This window comes from Geotrypetes seraphini, chromosome 1 (genome assembly GCF_902459505.1).
Source record: "Geotrypetes seraphini chromosome 1, aGeoSer1.1, whole genome shotgun sequence".
NCBI lineage: Eukaryota > Metazoa > Chordata > Amphibia > Gymnophiona > Dermophiidae > Geotrypetes > Geotrypetes seraphini.
In genome coordinates, this window is record NC_047084.1 from 506,693,923 (window position 1) to 506,721,795 (window position 27,873).

The following is a 27,873-nucleotide window of genomic DNA, read 5'->3' on the forward strand; positions in this document are numbered from 1 at the left end:
TATAAACTGGCATGACAAATACCGTAAGAAAAAAAAAAAAAACATTCTTATGATAACAAAAAAAATTATATAAATATCACCAAAAGGAAAAAAAAAAAAAAATTAAAAAAAATAAACAAACCTAGAACAGTTGCCGGCCACTGAGTTCTCCCTCTGCCAATGTGACTATAGGAGAAAGTGTGTCTTACTTTGTGCAGAAATTGCAGACAGTACATACAATAGTGAGATTTTTTTTTTTTAGAGAGAAGAAGCTTTAGAGGAAGAGGAACATGCTAGAATATTAAGAAAAAAAAACCCCTAAACTAAACTACAAAGAACAAGAAAAGTGGTTCCTAATTTCATTCCTTGAACCTGCCTTCCCCAGCTCTTAACCAGGGTCTAGCTCTCAGGAAATCTAAATAAATTCATCTAATTCATAATTTTGTCGTAGTTATCTCTGAAAATGCTGCTTGGCAGGCAGAAGGGCTTTGACAGTGGAATTTTGGAACCAAATCGCCGATAGGCCGCAAAGTAGTATAGCGAGAAACATGCTGTACGTGAGGGCCGACACTGCAGTATAGAAGGCAGTTTTCCAATTTGTACCAAACAGTTTTTGTTGCAGAAATTTGTTTTATAAGAAGGTCTGAGGTAACGTCCATGCTAAATTGGAGCCTGCTGTCTTAGTTGTGACAGTGAGCTGAAAAAGGAGGCAATGATCAATTTAACCCTTAATGGGACTCCTAACAGTAGCTTATGTAAACATCCAGAATAAGGGTGGAGCCCCCTCCATTTATTCCTTCCTTGGAATTTTAACACTTGATATTCAGAAGCAAGTGCTAACTTTAAGTAAATTTAATATAAAATATCAAATGCCAAAAAGAAATCAAATAGGACTTTAGTATGTGCAGTGTGAACACAAAGGTATTTTTATTCTTATTCTGAGTGACTACAATTCATTGGCAAGTAGGTGGAAGGGTGAACGGAGGGTGCAAAAATCTGATATTTTTTTAAATGATTGAAACCCTGCTCTGCATCTTGACATTACAGGCCTCAAAAGCAGAGCAGCCACCTGTCCATGGTCACCTCTAGCAGGTTTGTTCAGTTCTGGTATTGCTCCTACTCTTAAGGGCTTGCAGTTTCAATTTCTTTATGAAAGGGGAAAACATGTCCAAGGTTCGAATCCTGACATCTTGTAACTTTGGGTATGGCACCATCTCTAGTTCTCGTTTACTGTAAGCTCTCTGGAGAAGGAACTTACAGCACAATTATATTTTCAGGTATGGTAAGCCACATTCAGCATTATTAGAAAGCCAAGGCTGTGGGGGGTGGGGGTGGGGGTGGGGGCGGGCAAATCTGTGAGCTGGCCTAGCCTGTTGAGGTGACCTAGATCAGGTGTTTCCCTACCTCAAAAGAGAGGAAATGAGGTTCATAGACAGTAACGCGGAAGACAAAGGCGCGCGCCGACAACTGAGCGCAAGATGAAGGCGCGCGCCGAAGAAAAAGACTGTTTTTAGGGGCTGCGACGGGGGGTTTTGTTGGGGAGCCCCCCCCCACTTTACTTAATACAGATCGCGGCGGCGTTGTGGGGGGTTGTAACCCCCCACATTTTAGTGAAAACGTAACTTTTTCTCTAAAAACAGGGAAAAAGTTAAGTTTTCAGTAAAATGTGGGGGGTTACAACCCCCCAAACCCCCCACAACGCGGCGTGATCTGTATAAAGTAAAGTGGGGGGTTCCCCCCCAGACCCCCTGTCGTAGCCCCTAAAAACAGTCTTTTTCTTCGGCGCGCGCCTCCACGCTGCGCTCAGTTGTCTGCTTGCGCCTTTGTCCCGGTGTGCTTTTGACCTGACACCGGAAATGACATGTATTATAGACACGTTTTTGTCTCCACCCTTGCTGACAGCAGTCTAAGTGCTCTACGGCTGTTACACTAGCACCCAGTGGAGAGAGGAGCCAGAACTCCCAGCACCAAGGGGTTAATAAATACATTAAAGCAGAGGTTCCCAAATTTGGTCCCGGAGTGCTGCAACCTAGGCTGGTTCTCGACATTTCTACAGCAAATATGGATGGGAGATTTGCGCACGACAGAGGCAGTACACACAAATAGATCTCACAATTCATAGTAGAAATCTCAAAAACCAGACTAGGTTGGGGTTGTTCAGACTGGATTTGGGGATCCCTGCACTATGGGCCACAATACAGCAAAAAGGGATTACAGTACATCAGAAAACACCACCCACCCACACATAGGGTTACCAGATTTTTCCATGGAGAAACCTGGACACATGGCCCCTCCCCATTCTGCCCCCGACCTCTGGGCCACATCTGGAGGGCCTTCGAGCATGTGCAGCTGCGTGTGACATCATCCGCCCATTCTCGGAGGCCCTCCAGACATGGCCGAGATGTTGGGGCTTTCCAAAACCCGGACAAATGACCGGGTTTTGGAAAGTCTGTCTGGGCACCCAGTCCTCTAAAAAGAGGACACGTCCGGGTTTTCCTGGATGTCTGCTAACCCTACCCACACACACTTACAACAGGACAAACCACAGTTAGCTAAACCTACTTAGCATGTTTTTCTTCATATCTGCTCATCAACAGAAAAAAAAATAAAATAAAATAATTATAAGAAGTTTCACGCATAGCGTGTTTGAACGTCAACAGTAACAGTTCATACTACCACAGCCTTGTGATATACAAATTTAAAATATTTTAAAACCAATAGACACATTTACAAAACACAACACACAATTTCCTATTACATAAGCAATATTTGCATAGAATTATACAAGTAAATTATACAATATTTAAGCAGCAGCAAGGTATGCTGAAATTATGGACTAAGGTTAAGCTTAATTGTGGCACAGAACGTCGTAAAATGAAGCCCCGAGCACAAATCATCATTGTCCACACTCTACACGGGAGCTGTGCAAATTCCCATCCCCCCCTCTAACAGTTTTGCTATTTTACAAACAATGTTCATCTCTGTATATTACACATGTGTACACCTTTTAAATTATTTATAGACTTATCGAACACAATAATACAAATAGGTTACAGTAATAAGGAACACTGTTGTCCTGATGCAGCATGTCCCTCTCCCACCACTTCCAGAGGCTCTTTTCAAAGTTCTGGAAAGAAGGGTTTCCCATCTTTGGCCTTCTATGCTTGTTCCTTCCTATGCATCCCTGAAGAGCAGAAAAAAAAAAAGACGACACAAATTACAGGTTTTCCACTTTAAACAGCAAACCCTGCCTCTCCCCTAAGCTGCATCCAGATTTATTGAAAAGGCACACTGGTGTAAGGCTGCCTGCACTTTGCTAAATATTTTGCATATTTATTTTCCACACTTATACCCATTTACAGCTAAACAGAGTACACTTCTCCCTCCAAATTCACAGGTTTAGTATCGCGAATTCGGTTATTCATGATTTTTTTGCCTCTTAATTTTAAAAGGCTGCCTCTGATCCATCCCTGCGTCCCTGACCTCCCCAGACCTTACCTGAAGTCTAGCAGTGACGTGGGGTAGGAGCGATCTTCCTACGCTCCTGCCCCGTGCAGAGCCGTCATCAAAAATGACTGCTGTGAGTTCCCATGGTCTCACGAGACTAAAACGGGAACTCACAGCAGCCATTTTTGTTGATGGCTCTGCATGGGGCAGGAGCATAGGAACAAGCTCTTTCTTACCCCGCGTCACCGCTAGAAGACCAGGTAAGGTCTGGGGAGGTCCGGGACGCAGGGTGGGTCAGAGTCACCCTAAAAGTTATTCGTGAATTTTCCATATTTCACAGGCCGGCTCTGGCCCTAGCTTTCACGAATTCGGAGGGAGAAGTGTACAAAGAAAACATACATAAAAATAATAAATCTTCAAACTTTAAAACTTCTTTAAATTACATTAACAGCTGTACTATTACCTAACCTGCAACTTAGAAACATCTTCAAACTCTAACGAAGGCCTCCACAGTGCGTTAAAAACTGTGTGTGTTACGATCAGGCCTACTGCATCTCTGAGATCTACAAAAATGGGTTTGATTTTTAGGTTGGCCACAATGAATATTCCAGTAATACCATTCACCTCTTTCAAAAATAATCATACAAAACTGAAAAGAGAGGAAAAAGTCCTGCAGCACACAACTATATAAAACAACTTTTTTAATCATTAAAATCTTAATTAAAAATAAAACAGCTGCACATAAAACTATTGATTAAAAAAGTTGTCTTATAGACTGGAGTTCAGCTTCTTCTGAAGACCTGCGCCTTCCCAACTCACATGACAAGCCTTGCCAAACCTTAACAGCATTTCAACTACAATCTCTTCTGCTTTCCCCCATCTCCAAAGTAAATGCGACACCTTTAAGTAAAAAAGAGTCAGTCCCTGGTTTTCTGCAGCACACATACACTGTTTTCCACTATGATTAAAATTCTCTATTATATTTGGTACAATATTTTGTCAAAAATTCCTAGATAGTTTCATTTATTTTAAGATCACAGGCATTCTAAAAAAAGGTGTGTCTGTGTCATTTCTTTTAAAATGACAGGCCTCAAGATGCACAAATTTTGGAAAGGTAAGCCCAAAATTAATCTGTTTAGCAGGTGGGATTGGGGACATTCCAGGACTGAGGCCTACATTTCTTAACACAGTGGTGGTATTCAGTTTGAATCCAGATAAAATCTATTTAGATGATGTGCAAATATATAGGCATAAATATTCAGTTGGCGGCAGTCAACTTACTTTTAGCCACTGTCAAGTGTTATTCCTAGATATTCAATGCTAGGCCGTGACCGGACACTGACTTTGAACATCCGGGTTTGTGTGGCCAGTTATCCTCATCTAGTTAAGTACAATATTTACTACTTAACTTTTTAAATGAACAGGACTGAGGGCCAGTCAACAGAGTAAAAAAATATTGGATTGGGAGCGATTTTCTTTTACAGGGCTATGCACACACAAATAGCATGCATTTATAGAATTGGGGGATTTACTTACAGGTCTACCCTAAGTTTGCCATCTGCCTATTCAGGTTCTAATTACTGTGCAGGTTCATCAGGATAAGGGTTTTTTTTCCTTTCCCTCAGCCTGCCTGGATCCCAAATGCAGATTTTACAATCTTACTCAGGGATGTGCCCTAAGGTTTAGCATCAAATTTTAGTTCCTTTTTAAGGAAAAACTGCTAGAGGAATCAAACGTTCTGCACAATGATTAACTTAGGTGCCAGGCCTGTCATTTGGTTACAATAAACCATATTTGTTATAAAAAGGAAGCACAGAGATAAAGGACAATTTTCAGACTTTATCCTGGGACAAAGATCTGCTTACTTTTAATCCATTCAGTGAAAATACACGCACACAATTGTGTGCAAAGATTGGCTTATGGACTTTTGTTTTCTTTTAGGAATTTATCCAAACCTTTTTTTAAACCCTACTAAGCTAACTGCTTCTACCACATTCTCTGTCATCAGATTCCAGAGTTGAATTAAACATTGAGTGAAAACAATATTATTTCCAATTTGTTTTAAATTTACTACTTAGTGGCTTCATGCTTAACTTCTGTATCATGTAACAGTTGAGTTGGTTTCTGTTCACTTATAAATTCAATGAAACATACGGTTTGATTTGGAATCACTAATTATTAAGATGGGAAAATCCACTACTTATTTCTGGGATAAGCAAGCAGAGAATCTGATGTACTCTTTTGGGATCTTGCCATGTACTTATTGAAAACAGAATACTGGGCTTGATGGACCTTCAGTCTGTCCTAGTATGGCAATGCTTATGGTTCTTAAGTAACAAGGGAGTAGAGAAAAATGGGAGAGGAAACAGTGGAGAAGCAGAACATGTATGAAAGGGCAGTGAACTGGAGAAGACAAGAGGTAGGAGATGTGTGAGGTGGTGGGGGGGGGAGGGGGTGAGAACTGAAGACAGAGGGTAAGGAGACATATGGAAAGAGATTAGCTAGGGGAGACAATGATAGGATGGTGAATGTGGGAAGGGAGGTGTGTGGAAGTATAAATGAGATGTAGAGGGGTAGAAGGTGTGCGCCTGTCTGGGAGGAGAACAGCTGGTAAGGGAAAGGGATTGTGGAATTGTATACTGTCTTTTTGTCGCTTTGGCATTTCAAAGTTGACATTCAAAGGGCCCGATCTGGGTGGGTCCGACGAATTCAGCAAAGTACAATATGCAGATGGGGGCGTTCGGAGGAATGCCCCCATCTGCCGGCACGGATTGCTCTATAGCGATCCCCGCGCATGCGCAGACCATCTTTAGATGCGCTGGATCTCCGGCTCGGCACTTTTTAAAAACATTTTTTTTACAGCCTGTGGTTTTAACCTGCTTAAAGCCTGCGGGTTAAAACCACGGGCTTACACTGCAGGGAAGGGTGGGAGAGTTGGGGGCACGCAAACGATCAGGACAGCGTCGGGGCAGGCAGGTGATCAGGGCAGCTACAATTGGGGCAGCCAAGCAGATCAGGGAAGCAGGAGATCGGGGCTGACAGGGCTGAGAGCAGGGCGGCAGAAGGCACTCGGAAAGGGCTTCAGCGACTGGTCCTCAGCAGTCGCTCTTTAGTTTGATCGGCCAGCACAGTCGAATCGGCAAATCTGTTTAGTGAATTGCGTCCCTGCCTACTTTGCACGCAGTTACCCTCATTTGCATGCGTGGATCGGAATCGGATCGCAAAACAGGTTAATGAATACTGCAGGAGGGAAATCTGGTCACAAAGGGCTCGCAAACCGATCGGTACACGATCGGTTTGCTTAGTGAATCTAGCCCAAAGTGGTGGGCACTGGAGGATTAAGGGCTAGATTCACTAAGCTCACCGATCGTGTCCTGACCAGTTTGCGAGCATTCCCCGATCAGATTCACTAACCTTCTGGCTGATCAATCTCCCACCCGATCCGATCCACCCATGCAAATGAGGGGAACTGGCAAGCATAAGTAGGAAGGCAACGATTCACTAATCAGAAGAAGGAACACCGATTGGGCTTGCCGATCCTAAATAAAGCGACTGCTGAGGATCAGTCGCTTCTGTCCCTGCCGACTCTCCTTCTCTCTGCCGCCCTGAAATCCCAGTTTATCCCTGCCGACTCTCCTACTCTTTGCTGCCCTGAAATCCCAGAAAATCCACATATATTCTGCAAAAAGCGCAGTGTAGTGCGAGCCCGTGGTTAAAAGCGTGTTCTGTTCCACAATCTGGCTGCAAGCGTGTTCTATTCCATATAATCTGGCTGCACTTAGGCCAAATTGAAATGATTCCTTATTAATGTTCACTCATAGGGCCAGCTAAACTGCAGCCGCCGCTCCCCCCTTGACCTCGCTTGTGCTAAGAGCTAGCACATGCCCAAATCGCATCTACAACCAACAAGGATGGTCTGCGCATGCGTTTCGATCGCTCTACAGCAATCCACGGGATCGCTGTAGGGTGTGCATCCGATCACATCATTTGCATGCTGAAGCTGTTGTGAATCGGTTGCTCAGCAAGACTTGGCCATGAATCGCCCAACAGTGGTGAGTTTAGTGAATGTAGGCCTAAGTGTTTTGCCCAGGAGCAGCACCGGGATTTGATCTCGCAACCTCTGTGTGCAGAGGCAGCAGCTCAACCCAACCAGTAGGCCACAGTCCTTCCTCCTCAACCAGGAGAGATCAGCCAACATTGGGGGGGGGGGAATGTGTGCAACAGGATTTAAGCTGAGCGAGACTGGGCAAGAGAACATATGCGTTATACTGTGACAAAGTGAGGAAGGTGACAAGATGTGAATGCAGGAGGGGTGAGGTGATGCGAGCTAAGAGAAAATATTGAAGGGGGAGAGTTGGGGTAGAAGAGAGTGTTACAAGGGGATGATCTGACAGGGAACAGATAGTGCTGAAGGAGGAGGAAGATTGTGGGCCTGATATTCAGCATTATTTAGATAGCTGGGAACGGCTCCCAGCCATTTAAATAGCACAAAGCCAGCTATCCACCAATATTCAGCAAGGGATATCCGACTATTGCATGATGAATAAATCGGGTCTACAGACTGGCCAGTGACCAACTAATCACACACCATAGCCAATCGCCACCAATGTTCAGCAGCTCACCGGCTAAGTTCAGCAGCCAAAGATAACAGCCTAAAAGGGCGGTATATCTTTGACCATTGATGCTTAGCCAGCTAGCCCACTGAATACTGGCAGAGCCGACTACATCCTGGCTGGCCCAAAAGAGACCAGAAATCCAATGCTGGTGGCCGGAAACGGCGCCAGCATTGAATTTCCGGTATTGCCAGCAATCTCCTGTGGTCTAAATATGAGTCCGAGCATGTATAGGTGTAGGGGAGATGCGACCTACAGCCTTTAGGGTTAAGGCTTTTGGATTTCATGTATTTTCACTTGGCAACCTATGGAATTAGAGAGATTTGCAGGCAACACCAACTGCAGACATTTGGAACGACAATTACGAGCGCCTCTGCTTTGCTGCAAGAAGTCGGCACTGCCTGCAGCTCTGAATGACCCTTGCCACTGAAATAAAAAGAAATCACTGAAAGCCAGAAACCTTAGCCGTGGTGCTCTTTTTAGTGTACTGCTGGGAAAATCTGCACCGAGAACATTCACATTTTGCCTTTTTGAGTAAGAACTTTTCTGTTTAGAAGTTTCGTTACTATTCAGACTGTGGTTATAAATGTATTTTCATACAGCCTGCAGATTTTTTTAACCCCCCCCCCACACACACACACACACCTTTACTAGGCTGCTGTAGAGGTTTCTACCACGGCCCGGCGCACTAAATGCTCAGACATTGCTCCGACACTCGTAGGAATTCTATGAGTGTCGGAGCCCTTTTCCTGTAGTTAAAGCTAGAGTTTAGTTGCAGAGAAAAAAAAAATACAAAATTACCCCTAAAGATTTTACAGTACTATGTAGCAGGAAGGAGAACCTCTATGTATATTTTTATTTAACAGTTTTTACTACTTGTTTCATTTTTAATTGTTTGATATGTAGATTAGTGGTCTGTATTCATGTCTTTTAAGAATTTGTATTTAAACAATTTTATGTTTATTTGTAGATTCTTGAGGACGGCACTTAGATGCAGAAACACTGGCTGTGTAGTCAGTTCATCTGTTTTTCAAGCTATTAATATAGTAATAGTCCCAGTTGATACACCTCTTCAAGCTCTACTTGTGTCAAGTCATCGAAGTCTGCAACCTAGTTAGGCTTTCAGGATTTCCCCAACGAATATGCACAAGATCTATTTGTGTGTTCTGCTTCCATTGTAGGCAAATAGATCTCACCAGACTGGGTTGTAGACTTCAAGCTATTAATAAAGCAACAGTCCCAGTTGATACATCTCTTCAAGCTCTACTTGTGTCGAGTCCTCGAAGTCTGCAACCTAGTCAGCCTTTCAGGATTTCCCCAACAAATATGCACAAGATCTATTTGTGTGTTCCGCTTTTTCCCCCTTATTGGAAACAAGGTGGCAACTAACCAGTGGCAGAGCAGCTTTAAAAATTCAATGACACTGCAATATGCTATGACCTACCTGAGATTTCATTATTTTACTGCACCAAATAAATCTATTTGTAGGAGGCAAAGATTGTCTATATTAGGGGCAACATAGGCACAGGAAATTCATAGGTGGTGGTAGGGTGTCAGAAAAAAAACCAAACTCCCACTGGGTGTCACTCTGTGGTAGAAACGTGAATGAAGTTGGATAAACAATTCTAAAGTTATTTTGTTGAGGGGTGGGGATGGGGTGTGTGGAGGTGGTAAACAGCCAAAAGAGATTCTCTCATTAGGACGGTTTCCCACTAGGAAACTAAAGGGAAAAAATCATATGTTTTTGTTTTCAGGACACCTCCTTTCTTTAAAAAAGAGGAGGCAGAATTAGAACAACTCTCTTACCTATTTATCCTAAGTAGTGGGTATATGAACCACTAGATAGCTCAAGATTAGATTGTAGGAAGTGGACAGGCAAAACTGCAGAGAATCTTGCCTGGTTAAATCCTACCGAGCGAGCCAGCGGCTAATATTCTGCGGCACCTGAATATCATGTTAATTAGCAGTTCCCTAACAGTCTGGAGAGCCATTAAGCACCACTCAGAATATCAGCCAGTGTTTGTTAACTTCTGGATCAGTGTACATACCTAGATATTTAATTTCAGGAGCCACAAATGTCCTGGGGCTTTGAATATCCAGAATTAGTTCAGCCTGCGGCTGTGAGCAGCTTAAAAGCCATTTACTGCTGCAGGCTGAATATTACCCTCAAAGTGTCTTAGTTTTGAAAAGGCTAAACCATTGCCTCTACTTCCTTACCCCACCCCACTTTCACAAAAATTCAAGTAAAAAGTATGCACATTGTGGAAAAAAGGTATCTTATTTGCAGCCACATATAGGGGTGAATAAAAAAATTTAAAAAAACCCTAATTATATTTCCTTGTAAAGCTATCTTACCAGCATGAATTGTGCTGCTGCAAAGCAAAACTCCACCACTGTCAAAGTGACGCACTTCCCAAAACACATCAAGTCAAAGCACAGAAAGTTACCTTAATCCAAACTGTTCCCACAAGTCCTTTCTTCACATTCAACATCTTGCAGTTCTATTACTTCTACTTTAGAGTTCCTTTGCTCACAGTGAACGCCAAAAGGCACATGGGGGTCCTGAAAAGCTCCGCAGTTTGTTTCGTGGTACCCCTCGTAGGACGGAAATCCTCCGCGCAAGTTATGGCTGTGCACGGAAGGGTGTACCGCAACAGTAACTGAAGCGGAGGCAGTCACAGTAGTGATGGGCTGGCAGTACGCTGGCCTCGGCGCGCCCGTGGCAGTGAATGACGGGTTTCGAAAGTTCTGAGAATGGAACTTTTGCCCCGAACGGTCCCTAGCACTAGGTCCGCTGTGCTCTTCAGTAGACATTTCAAAAGCGTCCTTGCGCGGTCTGTAAGGCGGTGGGTGCGGCCCTTCCCTTGGCTCCCGCTTGGGCTGCCTGCTATGCTGCCGCTGTAATCCCACCTCCTGGCTGGGCTGATACCTGGGGCTCGACGGTTTGGGTCTGGTATCTGGCTGTAGCACCTGAAAACAAAAAGGGATACTTTATAAGCAGGGTGTCGATCTTGCACTTACAAAGGTAAAGGAGGCGCCTCTATAAAACAAACTCTACCACTACTAATCATTTCTATAGTGCTACTAGAGATATGCAGTGCTATACACATTATATGTAGGTACTTTCTCTGTCCCTAGTGGGATCACAATCTAAGCTTTGTACCTGGGGAATGGAAAGTTTAAGTCAACTTTCCCAAGATCACAAAGAACATTATGGAGAAAGTGTGTCTTTATTCAATTTTCTATACCGTTCTCACAGGGGAGCTCAGAATGGATTACAAGAATTTATTCGGGTGCTCAAGCATTTTTCCCTGTCTGTCCCAGTGAGCTCACAACCTATCTAATGTTCCTGGGGCAACGGGGAGATTAAGTGACTTACCCAGGGTCACAAGAAGCAGTGTGGGTTTGAATCCAAAGCCTGCTGCACTAACCACCAGGCCATTCCTCCACTTAACGATGCCTAAAATGACCGCCTAAGACGATCCCCTATTAGTTACAAACACATGTACAGTCACAGATTGTGTGTGCATACACTGCATTTCTCCCCTGTGAATGCCTGTGTGTTCTGTTTGTACAAGTGCATGCCATCTAGCTGGCATGCTTAATTATATGCACATACCTAAGACCATAAGAGTTGCCTTACTGGGACAGACTAGCCCAGCATCCTATTTCCAACAGTGGCCAATCCAGGTCACAAATGACTGGGAAGACCCCAAAAGAGTAAAACAGATTTTATGTTGCTTATCCTAGAAATAAGCAGTGATTTTCCCAAGTCCATCTTAATAACAGTTTATGGATTTTTGTTTTAGGAAATTATCTAAACCTTTTTTAAACCCTGCTAAGCTAACTGTTTTTACCACATTCTCTAGGAACAAATTTCAGAATTTAGTTGCATGTTGAATGAGGAAACATTTTCTCTAATTTGTTTTAAATTTACTACTTAGTAGCTTCATTGTGTGCCCCCTAGTCCTAGTATTTTTGGAAAGAATAAACAAGCAATTCACATCTACCTATTCCACCCCATCTGGTTGTGCAACTTTCTAAAAGCCCTTTTTGCAAATGCAAAATATGCTTATATGCAGAAAATGCTTTATAAAAATGACTCACAAATGTTTGGTGCAGCAATTCCCACACAAGACATTTGACCAGACCAAGGGTTCACAAAACATATTCTGAGGAAACCCCAGGCAGCCAGTTTTTCAGTATACCCACAATGAATATTTATGAACAAGATCTACATACCGAGGAGGCACTCTCTCTCTCTCTATGTATATATAAGGGAAATTCGCTTTGATATATGAGTGCTTTGGATTACGAGCATGCTTCCAGAACGAATTATGCTCGCAAACCAAGGTTTTACTGTGTATGTGTTGTGACATATCCGCTCCCTGAGACGGTCATGTCCGAGGGAAACCACAGCCTAAAACCTGTGCCCGAGACCAGGGAGTGATCGAGAATGAACAGGCAGGGGATACCGAAAGCAGAGCTGCCTATCCTGAGCCATCTGAACCTGATCAGGAGCCAGAATACGAGTTAGCTCCACGGCCCAGTAAAAATCCCAGTTACAGTAAGAGGTTTAATCAGGCTCCCAGTGGTATTCTGCCCAGCATCCTGGGGGGGAGCCCAAGAGCACGAAAGCTAGGCACACAGACACCTAGTACAGGGTGTGGCCCAAAGACTCTTAAGCAGCTCTCCAAGGCAGTAAGAGAGGCTGCACACGAGGACCTGGCAGGGAAGGTTCTCCGGGCCAGGCAAAGGCCAGACCTCGCTCAGGAACCCATGGAGTGTGAGAATTCCATTGCTCAGGAACCAGCAGAGCAGCTGGGTATTCCAGAAAATATGGACACGGATGAATGGACAATGCCTGAAGCTGACATCGAGGAAGCCATGGATGTGAGCTTGGCAGCTTCTCACTAAGTACTGCAGGTATGGGGGTGTATAAGAATATAGTTGTGAAAATTGATAAAAACTATTCTTGTTTGGTGTGCAAAGCCAAGCTCAGAGCAGTGCTGCACCAGCACTGATTAAGTTGCTGCACTCCAGCTGTGCCAAAAGCCCAGAGAAACTGAAGGAAGTTTGCTGGCTTGTGAAGCAGTTTCCCAGTTACCTATTTAAGTTCAAAGGACTTACAGAATTGGGGTTGGAGCCCCGAAGACCTAAGGGTGGGATTCAGAGGGAGCTTGTTAAAGCTATGTAATAAAAAGGGGAACCAGCAATTCTGTTGCCCAACAGTGGGAAAGACTGGAAACGGATTGTTGCTAGAATGACTAGAGCCTGCAGTAATGTTTTATTTTTTCTTTTCATGATTGAAGTTTGTTTTACAATGTGAAATTTAAGTGCCTGGTGAAGAAACCAGATTATATGATTAAAAGTCCAGGACTCAAGAGTATTCTTAAGGACTTTTATTTTTGGGACTAATTTTGTGTTCTCTTGTTGAGACTGTGGTTCAGTGCGGGGTGGAGCCCCTAGAACCTGGACTGTGAACTTATCTAACCTAAACACTGCTGTTCTTTCATTGAACTGTTTGAAAGATAAAAATCTGTTTTTTTTTCTTTGGAGTAAAAGGAAGCTTATGCACTACTGCTTCTTTATATGATTTTTGGTTTTCTAATCATTGAATTTTGGAGACAAATTAAACTTTGGACATTGTTTTTGATTTGACTTGGCTCGCTGTGCTTTATTGTTGCGAAGCCCAAAGTATTGGGACACCAGTGAGGTCTTCCACATTGGGAGCCACGCCAGGGTCGTGCTGCCACCTGTCGGTGGTCTTTCGCAAGCTTCTAGAGACCCCGGCAGGTTACAGTGTACATACATACAGTAAAACCTTGGTTTGCAAGCATAATTCATTCTGGAAGCATGCTCGTAATCCAAAGCACTCGTATATCAAAGCGAATTTCCCCATAGGAAATAATGGAAGCTCAGACGATTCATTCCACAACCCAAAAAACTTTAATACCAAATACTGTATGGCGTGAGCGCTTGAGCTATGGGTAAATCGGGTGCGACACTTCTATTACGTTCAGCTGCGCTCGGCTTAAGATACGCGAATGTAGTGCGTGCTTGAACTGTGGGTAAATTGGGCGCGACACTTTTATAACGTTCAGCCGCGCTCAGCGCAAGATGTGCGCGCTTCAACTGTGGGTTCTGATGACGCGACGTGCAATATGTGCTCGTACTGCAAGACAACGCTCATTTTATAGTTAAAATTTAATAAAATGTTTTGCTCGTCTTGCAAAACACTCGTAAACCACGTTACTCGCTATCTAAGGTTTGACTGTAAATCAAATCTCATCAATATTCATTGCAAGTTATCCTGAAAACTTAACTGGCTCCCTGACTGAGTTCCCCCATACAGGTTTGTGAACCCCTTGTCTGGTCCAATGTCTTGTTCTCTGTTCCAAAAAGCCAATTTCAGTTCAGCTTTAGTTTGTAAACATTTTAGCAAGAAACCGGTTTAATACAAGCACACCGTGATCACCACCATTAACAGGACAGCAAAGACCGTGTTTTGATTCAATTGTGCCTTTTCAAGTTTCAAGTTTAATATTTTTCTTGATTGATCGCTTAATCAAATTCTAAGCGATGAACATATTAAAATATAGTCAAATTGAGACAAAACATTGCAAACTTTAAATAATAACATTGGGTAGATAACTAATACATTATACTCATTACATAAGGTAAGATAGGGGTTTGAAATACAATTAATAAAGAAAAGCAAAACAAAGGAAAAATACAATAGGGAAATAAATAACCACAGCGCATCATACAATAAAATAAAATCGCTGGTTTAAGAACTGTTTAATTAAATATTAAAAAGCATCTTTAAAAAGAAATGTTTTTAGATTACTTTTAAATTTTCCCAGGTCCTGCTCATTCCGTAAATAAATTGGGAGAGCGTTCCAAGTTTGAGGAGCAGTTACCGAAAAAATAAACTGACGTCTAGTATTAATAACCTTAAGTGATGGAATGGTCAACAAATTTTGCTCATTAGACCTCAAGGTTCTGCTTGGATTTCCCAGGCAACTCCCGAGGTTTCCCACCCAGAGCATGCAGGGCAGGATTAAGGCACAGGCGGATTAGGAACATGCCTAGGGTCCAAATGTTTCGGAGGGGGGTCCTCTCAGGCGTGTACTATTTCAGGGCTCCTAAGGCAGGTCTTTTCTTAGGAAAGTCAGCCACTGACAGAAAAGAATGGTTTATTCTCCCCTTCTTAAGTAACGTCCTCCATTCAGCAAGAACAGAACAGCACTTCTTACTTGCTGCTTTTAGTTTTATCTATCATTTGTAGAAGTTTTACAATGTATTTATTTTATGATGGGAGAGGCCCAATGCACTTGTTTACCTTGGGCCCACTATGAGATTTTTATCTTGCCCTGTATGCTGATGTGGTAGTTTGATATCATTAAAGTGGCCTGCTGAGATTGGAGTCACAGCTTCAAGGGACACATCTCCTGGCCTAGCCCATTTTCCCTCATAGGATTTTCCAACAAAGAAAAGAGACATCCTAATTTCTGGAATTTCATCATGTAGCTCACCATAGCAAATTGTATCTTTGAACTCGGACCAAATTCAGGGTGCTCAGTACTGCCTGTTTTTAAGTGTCTGATGAACAGAAACAGCTTTGAGTCACGTGGAAGACAGGAGACATCTTTATCTTGTTTATTGGAAAATTTCAGATAAATAAAACTGGTTTGGCTGATCCAGATGCTTGGTATGTGACTGGTGGGGAGTTTGTATGACAAGACTTAAAGCCCTTGGGATTCTTGCTTCTTGTACACAGCACTGGATACTGAATGCCTTAGTGGATTACAGAACAGTAAAGTGGCCCCACTCCTCCACCCTTTAATCTCGTCTACAAAGAGGAGTTCCTGCTTGAGCGGTGGAAAAGCAGGGTGTAAAGAACAAGGTTCTACAAGGGAAAGAGAAGGAACTAGAGAAAGATCTCATATACCTTTTTCTTGGGCATTGTGATAGCGGCTAAATCAGGGGTGTCCAACCCGCGGCCCCGTGAAGAATTCTGTGCAGCCCCGCTCACAATGCGGTGTTTTCCTCTTCGGGCTCCCTCCTCCGTCTTGCTGCAGCGTTTGCTTAAAGCCGCGAGCTGCGGATCCTATGTGCCTCTTGCGGCTGACTCGGAAGTGTTCCCTCTGACGTTGCCACATCAGAGGGAATGCTTCCAGATCAGCCGCAGGAGGCGCATGGAAGACGCTGCCTGCGGCTTTGAGAAAACGCTGCAGGCAGAGCTTTTGCTCCAAGAGCCACAAGTTCAGTGCCGCCTATAACTTAAGCCTGATCCTGGGGAGCCCATAGTGACCGAACATCAACACGGCCACTGAGGAGGAGCTGATGACCCTGCTGGGGGTGAGCTGGGCTGGGGCAGCTGCAGGTGGCACATGTACCCATCGAGCCCTTCCCTGATGTGCACAAGTGCCGACCCTTGCTGTTCATGGCCACGTGGAACCTACAAGCTGCTCCATGGACAAAACCAATAACCCAGTGCTCTGCATGACCCTGCTGGAGAACGGGTAAGGGATCAGCGGTATTAAGCAAATGCTTCACTTGGCCCTGAGGGGTAATTTGGGGGTGAATGTTGTGCTGCTGATGGGTGTGCGAGGGGGGGGGGAGAAATGCTGAGACAGATGCCAGGCCAGGGGAAAGGAAGGAAGAAAGGAGAGAAAATGCCAGATAATGGAGGGGAAGGGGGAGTTGGATGGAGAGGAGAGATGCCAGGGCATGGGGGAAGGAAGGGAAACTAAGGAGACAAATGCCAGACCAGAGGGTGGAGAGGTACCACAGAGGAGGTACTAGGGCATGGGGGGAAGGAAAGGAGAAGAAAGAGATGTCAGAGCATAGGGGAGGGGTGGAGACAGAAAAATGGAGAGGGGGTGAAGCTGAACTGAATCATATACAAAGGAGAGAAGGGGCACAGGATAGACAGTTTATGGAAGGAGCATAGAAAGAGGAAGATATCATATGGAACGGGGAGAAAGCAGAGAAATGGAAGGGGCAGGGCAGACAGTGGATGGAAGGGGCTGATGCTGCATGGAAGACAGAGCGAGGACAGATGCTGTCTAGAAAGAAGAGAGTGAGGATAAGATGAATAAAGCAAGTGGGATTTGTTCAGAGATGGGTTTTTTTGGGTGGGAGGGTATTAAAAGAGGTGCCAGATTGGGCGTGGGGGGGGGGGGAAGAGCTTATGGGACCAGAAACAGAGGACAGAGAGAAATGGTAGGCAATGGTCTGAAGGGAGAGAAGTTAGACCTGGGGTAGTGCGGAGGAAGAGGGAAAGAGATACTTGAACTGTTGGGAAGAGAAAGAAAGAAATGGTGGACCTGGAGAAGGGAGGCAGGCAGGCAGGGGGCGAGATGGGATGTGGGACAGTTGGGAACAGAAAGGGAGAGAAGTTGGATCTGGGGATGTGAGGGAGGGAGAAATGTTAGGCCTGTGGATGGAAGGCAGAGAGATGCAGCATCTCTCTTTTTTTTCCTCCATTTCATTGTTCAACTTCAAGGGGGGAGGGAAGAAGAAAAACAGAAAAGAGAGGGAGCAAATTGTTGGACCATGGAGATAGAGGAGGAGAGATGTAACCATGGGAGGGCAGGAGGGAAGAGAGCTGGGATAAGATGATGCTAGGTGATGGAAAGAAAGGAACGGCGTTATAGCCTGACCAGTGGAGAGAGTAAGGGGGATTCTGAAAGTGGTGAGCCATGTGGATGAGATCAAAATGGAAATGACAAGATGAGTGAAAGAGCAGTGAATACAGTGGTAGAAATGTGGTAATGGGGAGTAGATAGAAGGGAATAGGAGGCTGGGAAAGGAGTGAGATGGAAAATGGGAGAGCTAGAAACAGAGAAGATGGAGAATTGAGAGATAGCTGAACAGTCTGGCAACTCAAAATCTCCAAGCTTTGCAGCCAATGGCAATATCCTCAAGCTGCCCATGCTTTCATACACGCATGAAAGCCAAAGGGGGGGAGTGGGTGGGGGGGCAGGAAGGAGGGAAGGCAGCAGGTCTGCAATACTGCTACCAGCTGCAGAACTTGGGAAGTTGGAAGGGAGGAGGTGGCCGTCAGTTGGTGAGGCTTGGGGATCCCTACTAGCTACAACAGGGGAGATGTTCATTTTGAGGGAGCCTAAGCTCAAAGTGGGAAGTCCAAAAAAGCAGTAATATTTACCCTGATTTAATGATCCTCCACATGCTCTCCTGACAGCTGATTCAGCATCCCTGCTCTGATGAGGCTCACCGTAGCTGTAATAGAAGTGAATGGGAGAACCAGGAACTCTGAACCCTGCTCATCAGAGTGGGGATGTGGAAGCCTGTGGCTGCTCTCACTGTCAGCGGTGCACGTGGACGATCACTCAGTCAGGGTAAGTATTACTGCTTTTTAGGGTTCCTCTCCACAGTGTCCCTTTAATGAAGGTTTATTATTAGATACATTTATCATCTATATTAGTGATTGCAAATTTGGGACCTGCTCAACCTTTTTTTGGCTCATTGGCTATTGTTAGTGTTTGTGCGGCCCCTGAAAATTTTTTTTCAGCCAATGCGGCCCAGGGAAGTCAAAAGGTTGGACACCCCTGGGCTAAATGGAGGTGTGAAATACAAGTGATGCAGGAGAATCCATAACAACTGTTATGAAACAAAGGCAACAATGGTAACTTGTCTAAAGCAGCAGCTACTTCCCTAAACCAAGGCACAGAGGAGTAGGTTTAAGTAAATGTAATTTGAGGAGGCTACAACTTATCCAGAATACGGTAGCTAAACTAATTTATGGGAAACATAAATATGATCATGTCACACCTATACTGAGATCCCTTCAACTGGCTTCCTCTTTACTGGAGGATCCAATTTAAATGTGCAAATGTAATTTTCAAAATCCTATATGGTATTTTCTCTCCTTTGGATCCTGTCTCATTTAATCCACAAGAAATCTCTAATTCTAGGAGCTCTCAGAAATATAAACTTGGCTTTCCCACTGTTAAAGGAATAAAAACTATGGCCAATTTTTGTCGATCATTTTCTTTTTTATTCGTAAAAGTTTGGAATGATCTTCTAGAATTCTCTCTCATCTACCCACTTTTCATAAAGCATTGAAGACACATCTATTTCAGAAATTTACTAATGATTCTTCTTTTTCAAACAATCAACCATAAAAGATAAAAAATTTTGGCCTAAAAGATATAGTTTCTGTTCTAATCTCCTGTATAATTTTAATATTTTGTTAACCGAATCGAGCCCTACTGTTGGGACGAATCGGTATTAAAAAAATCAAAGATTAAATTAGATTACCTGTATAGAGAGGCAGGTATAATCACAGCCACCAAACTGGGCGGACTAAGGGCTCCTTTTACAAAGGTGCGTTAGGGCCTTAATGCACGGAATAGCGCACGCTAGCTGCTACCGCCTCCTCTTGAGCAGGCGGTAGTTTTTCGGGTAGTGCACGCCAATCCAGTGCGTGCGCTAAAAACGCTAGCGCACCTCTGTAAAAGGAGCCCTAAATAGACCGTGCTGGTCTTTATTGGTTTCATTTCCACATTAAATAAGAGAGTGGAAACTAGAAGGCCTGTCTGGATTAACCTTCAAAGTGTATCACTCTAAGGCAGTGGTCTCAAACTCGCGGCCCCCTACATACTATTTTGAGGCCCTTGGTATGTTTATCATAATCACAAAAGTAAAATAAAATCGTTTCTTAATCATATGTCTCTTTAGCTATAAATTACAATATTATTATTAAAACTTACCAAAAGAAAAGATTTATAAACTATAAAGAGTTTTACCTCATGCAAAATTGTAATTTCTTTAATAAGACATTTTTTTTCTGAGGCCCTCCCAAGTACCTACAAATCCAAAATGTGGCCCTGCAAAGGGTTTGAGTTTGAGACCACTGCTCTAAGGGGATGCAAAGTCCCTCCATTATAAAAAAGAAAGTTTACATTAAATGTTATTGCAGCTGATGAGCACTGGTAGAAAAGTAATACGCTTACTGTGGATCTGGGAAAGACAGGATTCTCCGTCGCTTCGACTATAACCCGATGGGTTGGCTGGCCAGAGGTGCGATGAGCTTCGTACTGATGGAGCTCCTCGCTGATTCCAGACACCGTGGTCTGAGAACTGTACTCCGAATCGGACGAATCTGATCCGCTGTTGGCGTGTCCCGGTGGCTCTGCAAACCTCACAACACTGGGCGGTGGTTCGGGTGATGGGGTGGGCAACTGGTCTCTTCCATTAGTTGGCAAAACCTGAATGGAGGACAACTGGTTTTACTGTTGTGTATAAAACCTATACTTATACACAAACCCGGTCATCTTTAATTAACATGCAACCCTTTCCGCAGGGGTTACCTACTCATTTTTTCATTTTAAATAAAACAGGCAACTGTAGTTTTATGGCACTGGGGTAATTGGGAAACCGCTGAGCAATGCTCTGAACCAAAACATAGATCAATCCGTTCATGCAAGACGTCACCTCGCAAGTCTGCCCCACTTCATTCTACGAGCATTAGTAATGTTGATTTTTATGGGTCCTCCGAGGGCCACCACGCACTCAAATGTATCTCATAGTGCGGGGCTTTATGCACCCTTTCGTCACTGGACCTATATTTTTATGTCTCATAAATGCTATTAACTTAACTTGAATATAAATATGCTAAAAGTACTTAGCTTAGTGACGCTAGTCGGGAGGGTAGAAAACATCAGTTGTCCAACATGTTTCGCCCAAATGACAGGGCTTTATCAAGGCTCCCTCTCCCGTTTGAAATCATATTCTCCCACCAATGCGTCAGAGACGAACCAAAACATAACATAATAGCCATTCTAGGGAAGAACAATGATCCATCTAGCCCGGTATTCCGTTTCCAAAAGTGGCCAATCCAAGTCACAAGTACCTGGCAGAAACCCAAATACCACCACCATTCCAATGCTACCAATCTCAGGACATGCAGCGGCTTCCTCCATGTTTGTCTCAATAGCACTTTTCCCTCCAGGAACCTGTCCAAAACATTTTTAAACCCAGATACGATGACTGTGCTGATCACAGAGCTTAACTGTTCACTGAATGAAAAAAAATATTTCCTCCTAAGACCTTTTAGCAATGAACTGCAGTGCCCTACTGGGGGAATACTGATGCAGTTAGTGGCAGTAATGGCTTTGCAATCTGAACAAAAGGCCAATAAAAAGACTGAACTTGAACCAGGCTGCCATGGAGGGTAAGTTATCTAGAATTAAGTCTCTGGCTCTAGCTAGCTAACAACAACAACAAAAAAAATTAAACCAAGTGAGGAGTTGTGGAGCACCTTTTCCCTATATAATTTTCCATTGCTTAGAAAATAAAATATGTAACTTGAAGTAAATGTTCATCATGGAATCTCTGTCGCATAAACCAGCTTAAGACAAAATAGCTTGTTTTCAGCTGGGCCCCAGTTATAGTGCAGTTGATTTAAAAGCCCAAATTAAAAAAACATTAAGAGAGACGTTTTGCTCAAGGTTACAGAGTGTGGGGTATTGGGTTTGTGTCCTGTGCCTTCTCCCAATTCCAGCCAGTGCTCGCCCTCCCTCCTCCCACACTGCCACAATCTTTTGCCCTCAGGGATCCAGATTAGTCGGATGAAATGCTACTAAATAGAAGGGAAATGTTCAATTAGAACTTTTCAGGCTTTGTTTTATACATGGAAATCAAAAAATATTACAGAACCCCCCCCCCCACACACACACACACAAATACTTCAAAAAGGAGCCAAAAGAAAGTGCAGCAAAGCAAGTTACCAGTTAATTCACCTTAAAATGATTACTAACCTCTGGATATGGACCAAAAAATGACAGCAGAACCGGAAGAAGCACCAATCCATTTAACACACCCAAAACAGTTAAGATGGCCAGAACTGCAAAGAAATACCTGGAACGAAGAAAAAAAAAAAAAAATCAGCTACAGACATTTAAAAAAATAACAAACAAAAAAAGCAGATACAACTTTAAAACCATGAGAGAAATAAAAAACAGGCTAGTAAAAAAAAATAAATAAATAAAAAATCACAGATTGCTTAAAAATACAACTTGCACAATGTCAGCAACGTTATTTTCTTCTGCATTTTTACCTTGCTTGCTATAGTCCACAACCCAAATGTGTTGGTTAAAGAAAAGAGGAGGAGGAAAAAGACACAAAGAAATTAGTTTAATTCACTGAGCTCTCGTGGCATGCAATGTTATTTATGTGTGTGTTTCACAAACAGGAAAATATGGAACGTGAACTGAATGGATGAGCGGATGGGAAAAGGAGGGACACAATGGAAGAGGGGGGCCCCATTAGTGAAACCCCAGCAGAAGCAAACAAATGAAGCGAAGGGGACAGAATTTAAAACCATTTCGTCTATGGAAGACAGGCAGCCCTGATTCTCTCAAGCGGCTAATCCACTATCAAATGCTTCGACAGCCTGTAAACAGAATTGCTAATTAATCCCTCAAGTACGCCAGGTAAGACTCAACAACCCCCCCCCCACCCCACCTTCGATTTCTTCATTAATCACAGTCTCTCCGTGCAAACCCCTCAAAGCTTTTGCCCATTTGCCTGGAACACAGCCTCTTCCTCCAGAGAACGGGAATGAGCTCTCTGCTAAAGAGAAACATTCAGATCATTCTGCTCTAAGCTCCATCATTGTACTGACTAAAGGGCATGCCACAATAGTAGAGCAAGCTATGCTTCTGTTCAACAATTTAGCATCCCTGAATTGGCCGATGCAAAATGCCAGCCTTCAGACAAAGGCTGGAGCACTGGGGGAAGAGGAAGAAAGTGCACAAGGGGCCGTCCTTTCCCATCACCGAGAGCCAAGGTCTGGAAACGTTCATAAACACTAAGGTAGACCGGTCAGGATTGGGAGAGCCTCACGAGCTGGGACTTGGCACAGCCACAGCTCAGACTAAACTAAAGGACGCATTCTAGAGTTAATGGCTTCAAGAGTGCGGCCTTGGGTAGGTGGGGGTTTAAATTTTTTTTTTTTTGTGTGGTGGGGGGGTGGTACGGGCAGGAGTTAAAGATAGCTGTGATTCTCTCTTCTCATGGCTCTTTGGATAAGACTGAGCACGATGCCTCTGACTTTACTTAATCTGTGCTGCTGAATGCTTTCAGGAACACGTGGAAAATTGGCTCCTTGTTTAAAAAAAAAAAAAAAAATCCCCCGCACACAGAAATATCCGGATATTCTAAACATCTTGGAACTTGTGAACTACATTAGCAAAACTTGCCAAGCCCACGGTCCTCGCTAATGTAAACTACCAGGGATTTTAGACAGAGGGGGGGGGGTGGGGGAGATACATCAACAGCGCGTAGTAGTAACATTTGTACCTCATCCATCTAATGCTAGAATAAACAAGCCAATTATATCTCTGTCCACTTAGAGTATACAATGTCTGTTAATTTACTCCATCTCGCTGAGCGCACTGCCGACCTAATCCATTCCTTTCCAGAAGGCTGGAGTCCCACTGAATCCAGCTCAATCGTTTTACATGTGTTCCGGAAAAAGCCAGAAGGACCTGTGCCAGAAAGTGCTGGAAAACACAGTCCGAGGGAAACAGTCATAGATTAATTTATTCTTTTTGAAATTAGGTCACAGTAAATATGGTGCATATTTTCATAAAACGCTCAAAGCTGCCTCCTGGGACAGCACTCTATCCATCCTCACACACCTGTAACAGCAAAATGCGTGTACCTTCTACTGTGTTAACATCCTTGCCCCATATTCAACACACTCCCTTTCTTCCAAAACAAGTTTCATTTGGACAGAAGAGCATCTTTATGGCTGAGACCTCATGCTCACAGCCAAATAAAATTGTGGGACTCTCCCCTCTCACTCCAGTGAAACAGAATGATGATGCTCCTATAGAGACTCTACCTAAGTCAAGATCCCAAAAGTGGGTTGTGTGAACCCATTTGGGGTCCTGACCCACAGTTTAGGAAGCTCTGGCTTTACTGGGGCACCGTTACTTTTGTAGTACTCCTGTGCTAATTATTTTGTTTAATTAAACTGCATGCCCAAATTTGCATGCACAATTTTCAGCACTTATAGAATTAGGGGATAAGTGCTTTTGTGTTGGGGGGGGCAGAGAATGGGCATGGAAGGCATTTTGAGGTTAACATACTGCAAACACCGCACACTGACACCTTTGTAATTACCGCAGGACCACTTACATGCTAACTCCGAGCAAAGTATTAAGTAGTACCTGCAATTTAATGCAGCAAATGCCAGCAATGCCCCCAATAAGTGTCACATTAAATTTTTAGCTTCCACATGGTGGAGGCCTGCATTAAGCTGTGCTATCTTCAAGTTTTATCGTGGTTTAAGTAAAGGGCTTTAAGTCTACATGTAAACCTGATTTGCCTTCACCACTAAGCAAAGTCCCTCTGGCTGCCTCTCTGTATTTCATGATCTGAAGTTTGGGATAATGAGGTGAAAAGAAGGAGGAGGAAGAGACAGAGGTATGCAAGATTTCTAGCAAAATTTCAGGGCAAAACCTTGCAAACCACTCCTTTGCACACAAGGGGTAAAATACGTAAAGGATTTTTCACATGTTGTAGATGTGTAAGTGGTCTCTTATAAAATTACCCCACGCATAAACACATGTAGTCACAAGGTGGCCAGTGGCATTGCGAGGGAAGCTGGTGCCCAGGATGGATGTGCCTAGCATCCCCTCCTCCTAGCACTGGGGGGGGGGTTTCAATTAAATGTATTCCAATCCCTCCGTACCTCTTCTAGTTGTCACCGGCAGCAAGCAGTGTCTCCTACCCACTTCTTGTGTCAGCTAAGCCCGTCCTCTGGTATCGTGAACAGGAAGTAATGTCAAAGGGAGGGCTGAGGCCACACAAGCAGCAGGTAGGAGACCCTGTTCATTGTCCGGGACAACTGGGGGGGGGGGGTTAGAGATGCCAGCACCCCTGGCGCTCCACCCATCCTGCCTCCTTCACTAGGTAGAAGTACAGGCCTTTTGATATAGGTAGGTTCAAAGGAGGAGTTTGCATGGAGCACAACACATGCATGGTAGTTATAAAATAACTGGAACAAATGTACAGGGCCGCCATTTTCGCCTTGATTGTTGCAGGTTTCAAGATACTATTTTATAAAAGACATGTAAGAGGCCTATGTGCTTTTATAAAAATAGCTTTAAAACAGGTGCCTGCTAGGCCTATCAAACTGTTATAAAATTCATCTAATGCTATGAGGGGTTCACAAGCTTCCTTTCTATACAGTATACGTTAACGTTTCTAGACAGGAACTCTAGGTTGCAGTCTATAGAGATTGAAAAAAATGCCCCAAAAGTACCCACAATGTCACTCCATGTGAAAAGAACAGGCATAAGAACTGCAATATTGGGACAAACCGAAGGTCCATCAAGTCCGGTATCCTCTTTCCAACAGTGGCCAACCCAGATCCCAAGTACCTAGCTAGATCCCAAGTAGTAGAACAGATTTTATGCTGCTTATCCTAGGAATAAGCAGTGGACTTCCACAAGCCATCTCAATAATGGCCTATAGACTTCTCTTTTAGGAAAATATCCAAACCTCTTTTAAACCCCGCTAAGCTAACTGATTTCACCACATTCTCCGGCAACAAATTGCAGAGTTTAATTATACGTTGTGTGAAGAAATATTTTCTCCGGTTTGTTTTAAATCTACTACTTAGTAGCTTCATCGCATGGTCCCCTAGTCCTAGTATTTTTGGAAAGAGTAAACAAGCGATTCACATCCACCCTTTCCACTCCACTCATTATTTGATAGACCTCTATCATATCACCTCTTCTCCAAGTTGAAGAGCCCTGGCAGCTTTAGCCTTTCCTCATAAGGAAGTTGTCCCATCCCTTTTATCATTTTTGTCGCCCTTCTCTGTACCTTTTCTAATTCTGCTATATCATTTTTGAGATATGGTGACCAGAACTGCACACATTCGTAAAGTGAAAGGGTTTTATAGCAAAGTAAAAGAATACATAGCATGATGTGGGATAGATTTGCTCACACGTAGGCATATCCAAACACATCAGGCATGGTAGCGACTACAGCAAGCAGTGCACACAAAGCTGGAGCAGTCCAAGACAAAGAGTCTCCATTTACCCTTACCCCACGCACAAATATTTCACTTTACCTGACGATAAAATCAAATTCCGATCCTGCGAGCATTAACACCCCCAGTAGTGTGGATACTGCTCCATCTAACACTGGTGCAAACATGTGTTCCAATGCCAGAATGGCCCTGCGGTTCTTGTCTCCAATGGCTGTTAAAAAAGCCTGTAAAAATGACAAAAAAAAAGGAGGAAGGAGGTCATTTTAAGAGCCAAGTGGCATTTACTACTAATCATTTCTATACTGCTACTAAGATGTGTGCAGCACTTTATACATTATATGAAGGTACTTTCTCCATCTTCAGAGTGCTCACAATCTAAGTTTTGTATCTAGGGCAATGAAGAGTTAAGTGGCTTGTGCAGGATTACAAGGAGCTGCAGCAAGAATCGAGCCTGGTTCCCCAGGATCTTAGCCCACTGTACTAACCGTTGGGCTACTCCTCCCTCCATTTACATAGGAAGATACACATGTAAATATAACTTCAGAACTCGACCATTTATTTATTTACTTTTATAGGCCGTTCGCCCCAGGAGCCCAGAACTGGTTGCGAGGATCCACAACACATAAGTTATAGAGAATTTAAGACTGATATCGATAACACACATGCGAGGAGAAACTAAGAACACACAAGCTATAGAGAATCTAAGAATGGTTTCAGCATGGCTACGGTAGATAGGAGAACAAGTAGTGGTTGACAGAAGGTCTCAGGTGTGCCGGTCGGTCGGTTATAGTTTGAGACTAGGAGCATGGGGATTCTCCCAGACGTGGAGATTTCAAGGAGGCACGCCATGTCTCGCGAACATTTCCGGCCGGCGGCACGTTAAAACCAGTGCCCCAGCCGGAAGGCACCTGGAAATCGATGCAATGACATCATGTGCATGCATGACATCATCACGCCAACATCCACGCATGCGCGGAGGCCCGTCTGGCTGCGTCCCCGCCCTTACAGGGATCCGGGAGGTACAGGGAGAAGAGGAGAGACGCCGTCCAGGAGGAGAGTAAGCTGCGCCAGCTCGCCGTGAGAGGCATGTCCTGTAGGCAGGCACTCGGCGTGGACTACTCTCCTCCTCGCCAGTGTGTCGCAGCACACCAGAAATCTCAGGCGGCACATAGTTTGCGATACACTGATTTAAACAAACAAATATCCTACTGGCTATTCCACCTGCTCCAAAGAAAGCACAGATTTTTTTTTTTTTTAAAGTGCTTGTTTTAACCAGGGCTTTGCAAGGATTGAGGGGGGTTAATACCCTTTAATCCCCTATTTATTATTATTATTTCAATTGGCTCTACTTATATGCATGCTTTTTAAGGCAATAATGAAACTATCTATATAAATGCTGGTACTTATATGCAAAGGCTTCCAAGTGATACCACTTTTATTTTTTCCAGCCCAACAGAGATCAGAATCTCTGTCTGGGGCAAAATAACTTTCTAAAAATGGAATGGAATGGGCTAAAGCTTGGCAAGATAGTAAACCCAGTAAAAAAGACATTTCAAGTTTGAAAGTGGGCAAAGTCAGACTAGGGGTTCCAGAGAAGTAAGTTCCTCCTACCGCCCCCCAAACTCATGGCTCAGGAACCCCCGCAAATATTGAAAAACCGCAAATATGGTTTTTATAGGCAGGAGAGGGCAGCTGGGGCGCCGAGGGAGGAGAGAGCAACTGAGGCACCGAGGCAGGAGAGAGCAGCTGAGGCACCAGCGGGTGCAAAATCACTTGCGTTATGCTCCGACT

General features: G+C 43.8%; 1 protein-coding gene across 2 annotated transcripts in view; it reads right to left on the bottom strand.

Annotated features, from left to right (window-relative positions):
* Window positions 1-2,369: 2,369 nt before the first annotated feature.
* Window positions 2,370-27,873, bottom strand: part of PTCH1 (patched 1) — a 157,164-nt gene continuing 131,660 nt past the window's right edge. For both annotated transcript variants that reach the window (XM_033928140.1, XM_033928131.1), the window contains exons 20-24: window positions 26,164-26,306; window positions 21,833-21,932; window positions 20,027-20,281; window positions 10,487-11,009; window positions 2,370-3,163 (exon numbers count right to left, since the gene is read on the bottom strand). In XM_033928140.1, the coding sequence (XP_033784031.1) occupies window positions 10,488-11,009; window positions 20,027-20,281; window positions 21,833-21,932; window positions 26,164-26,306 (1,020 nt within the window). In that variant the 3' untranslated portion in view covers window positions 2,370-3,163; window position 10,487. The remainder of the gene's footprint in view (window positions 3,164-10,486; window positions 11,010-20,026; window positions 20,282-21,832; window positions 21,933-26,163; window positions 26,307-27,873) is intronic.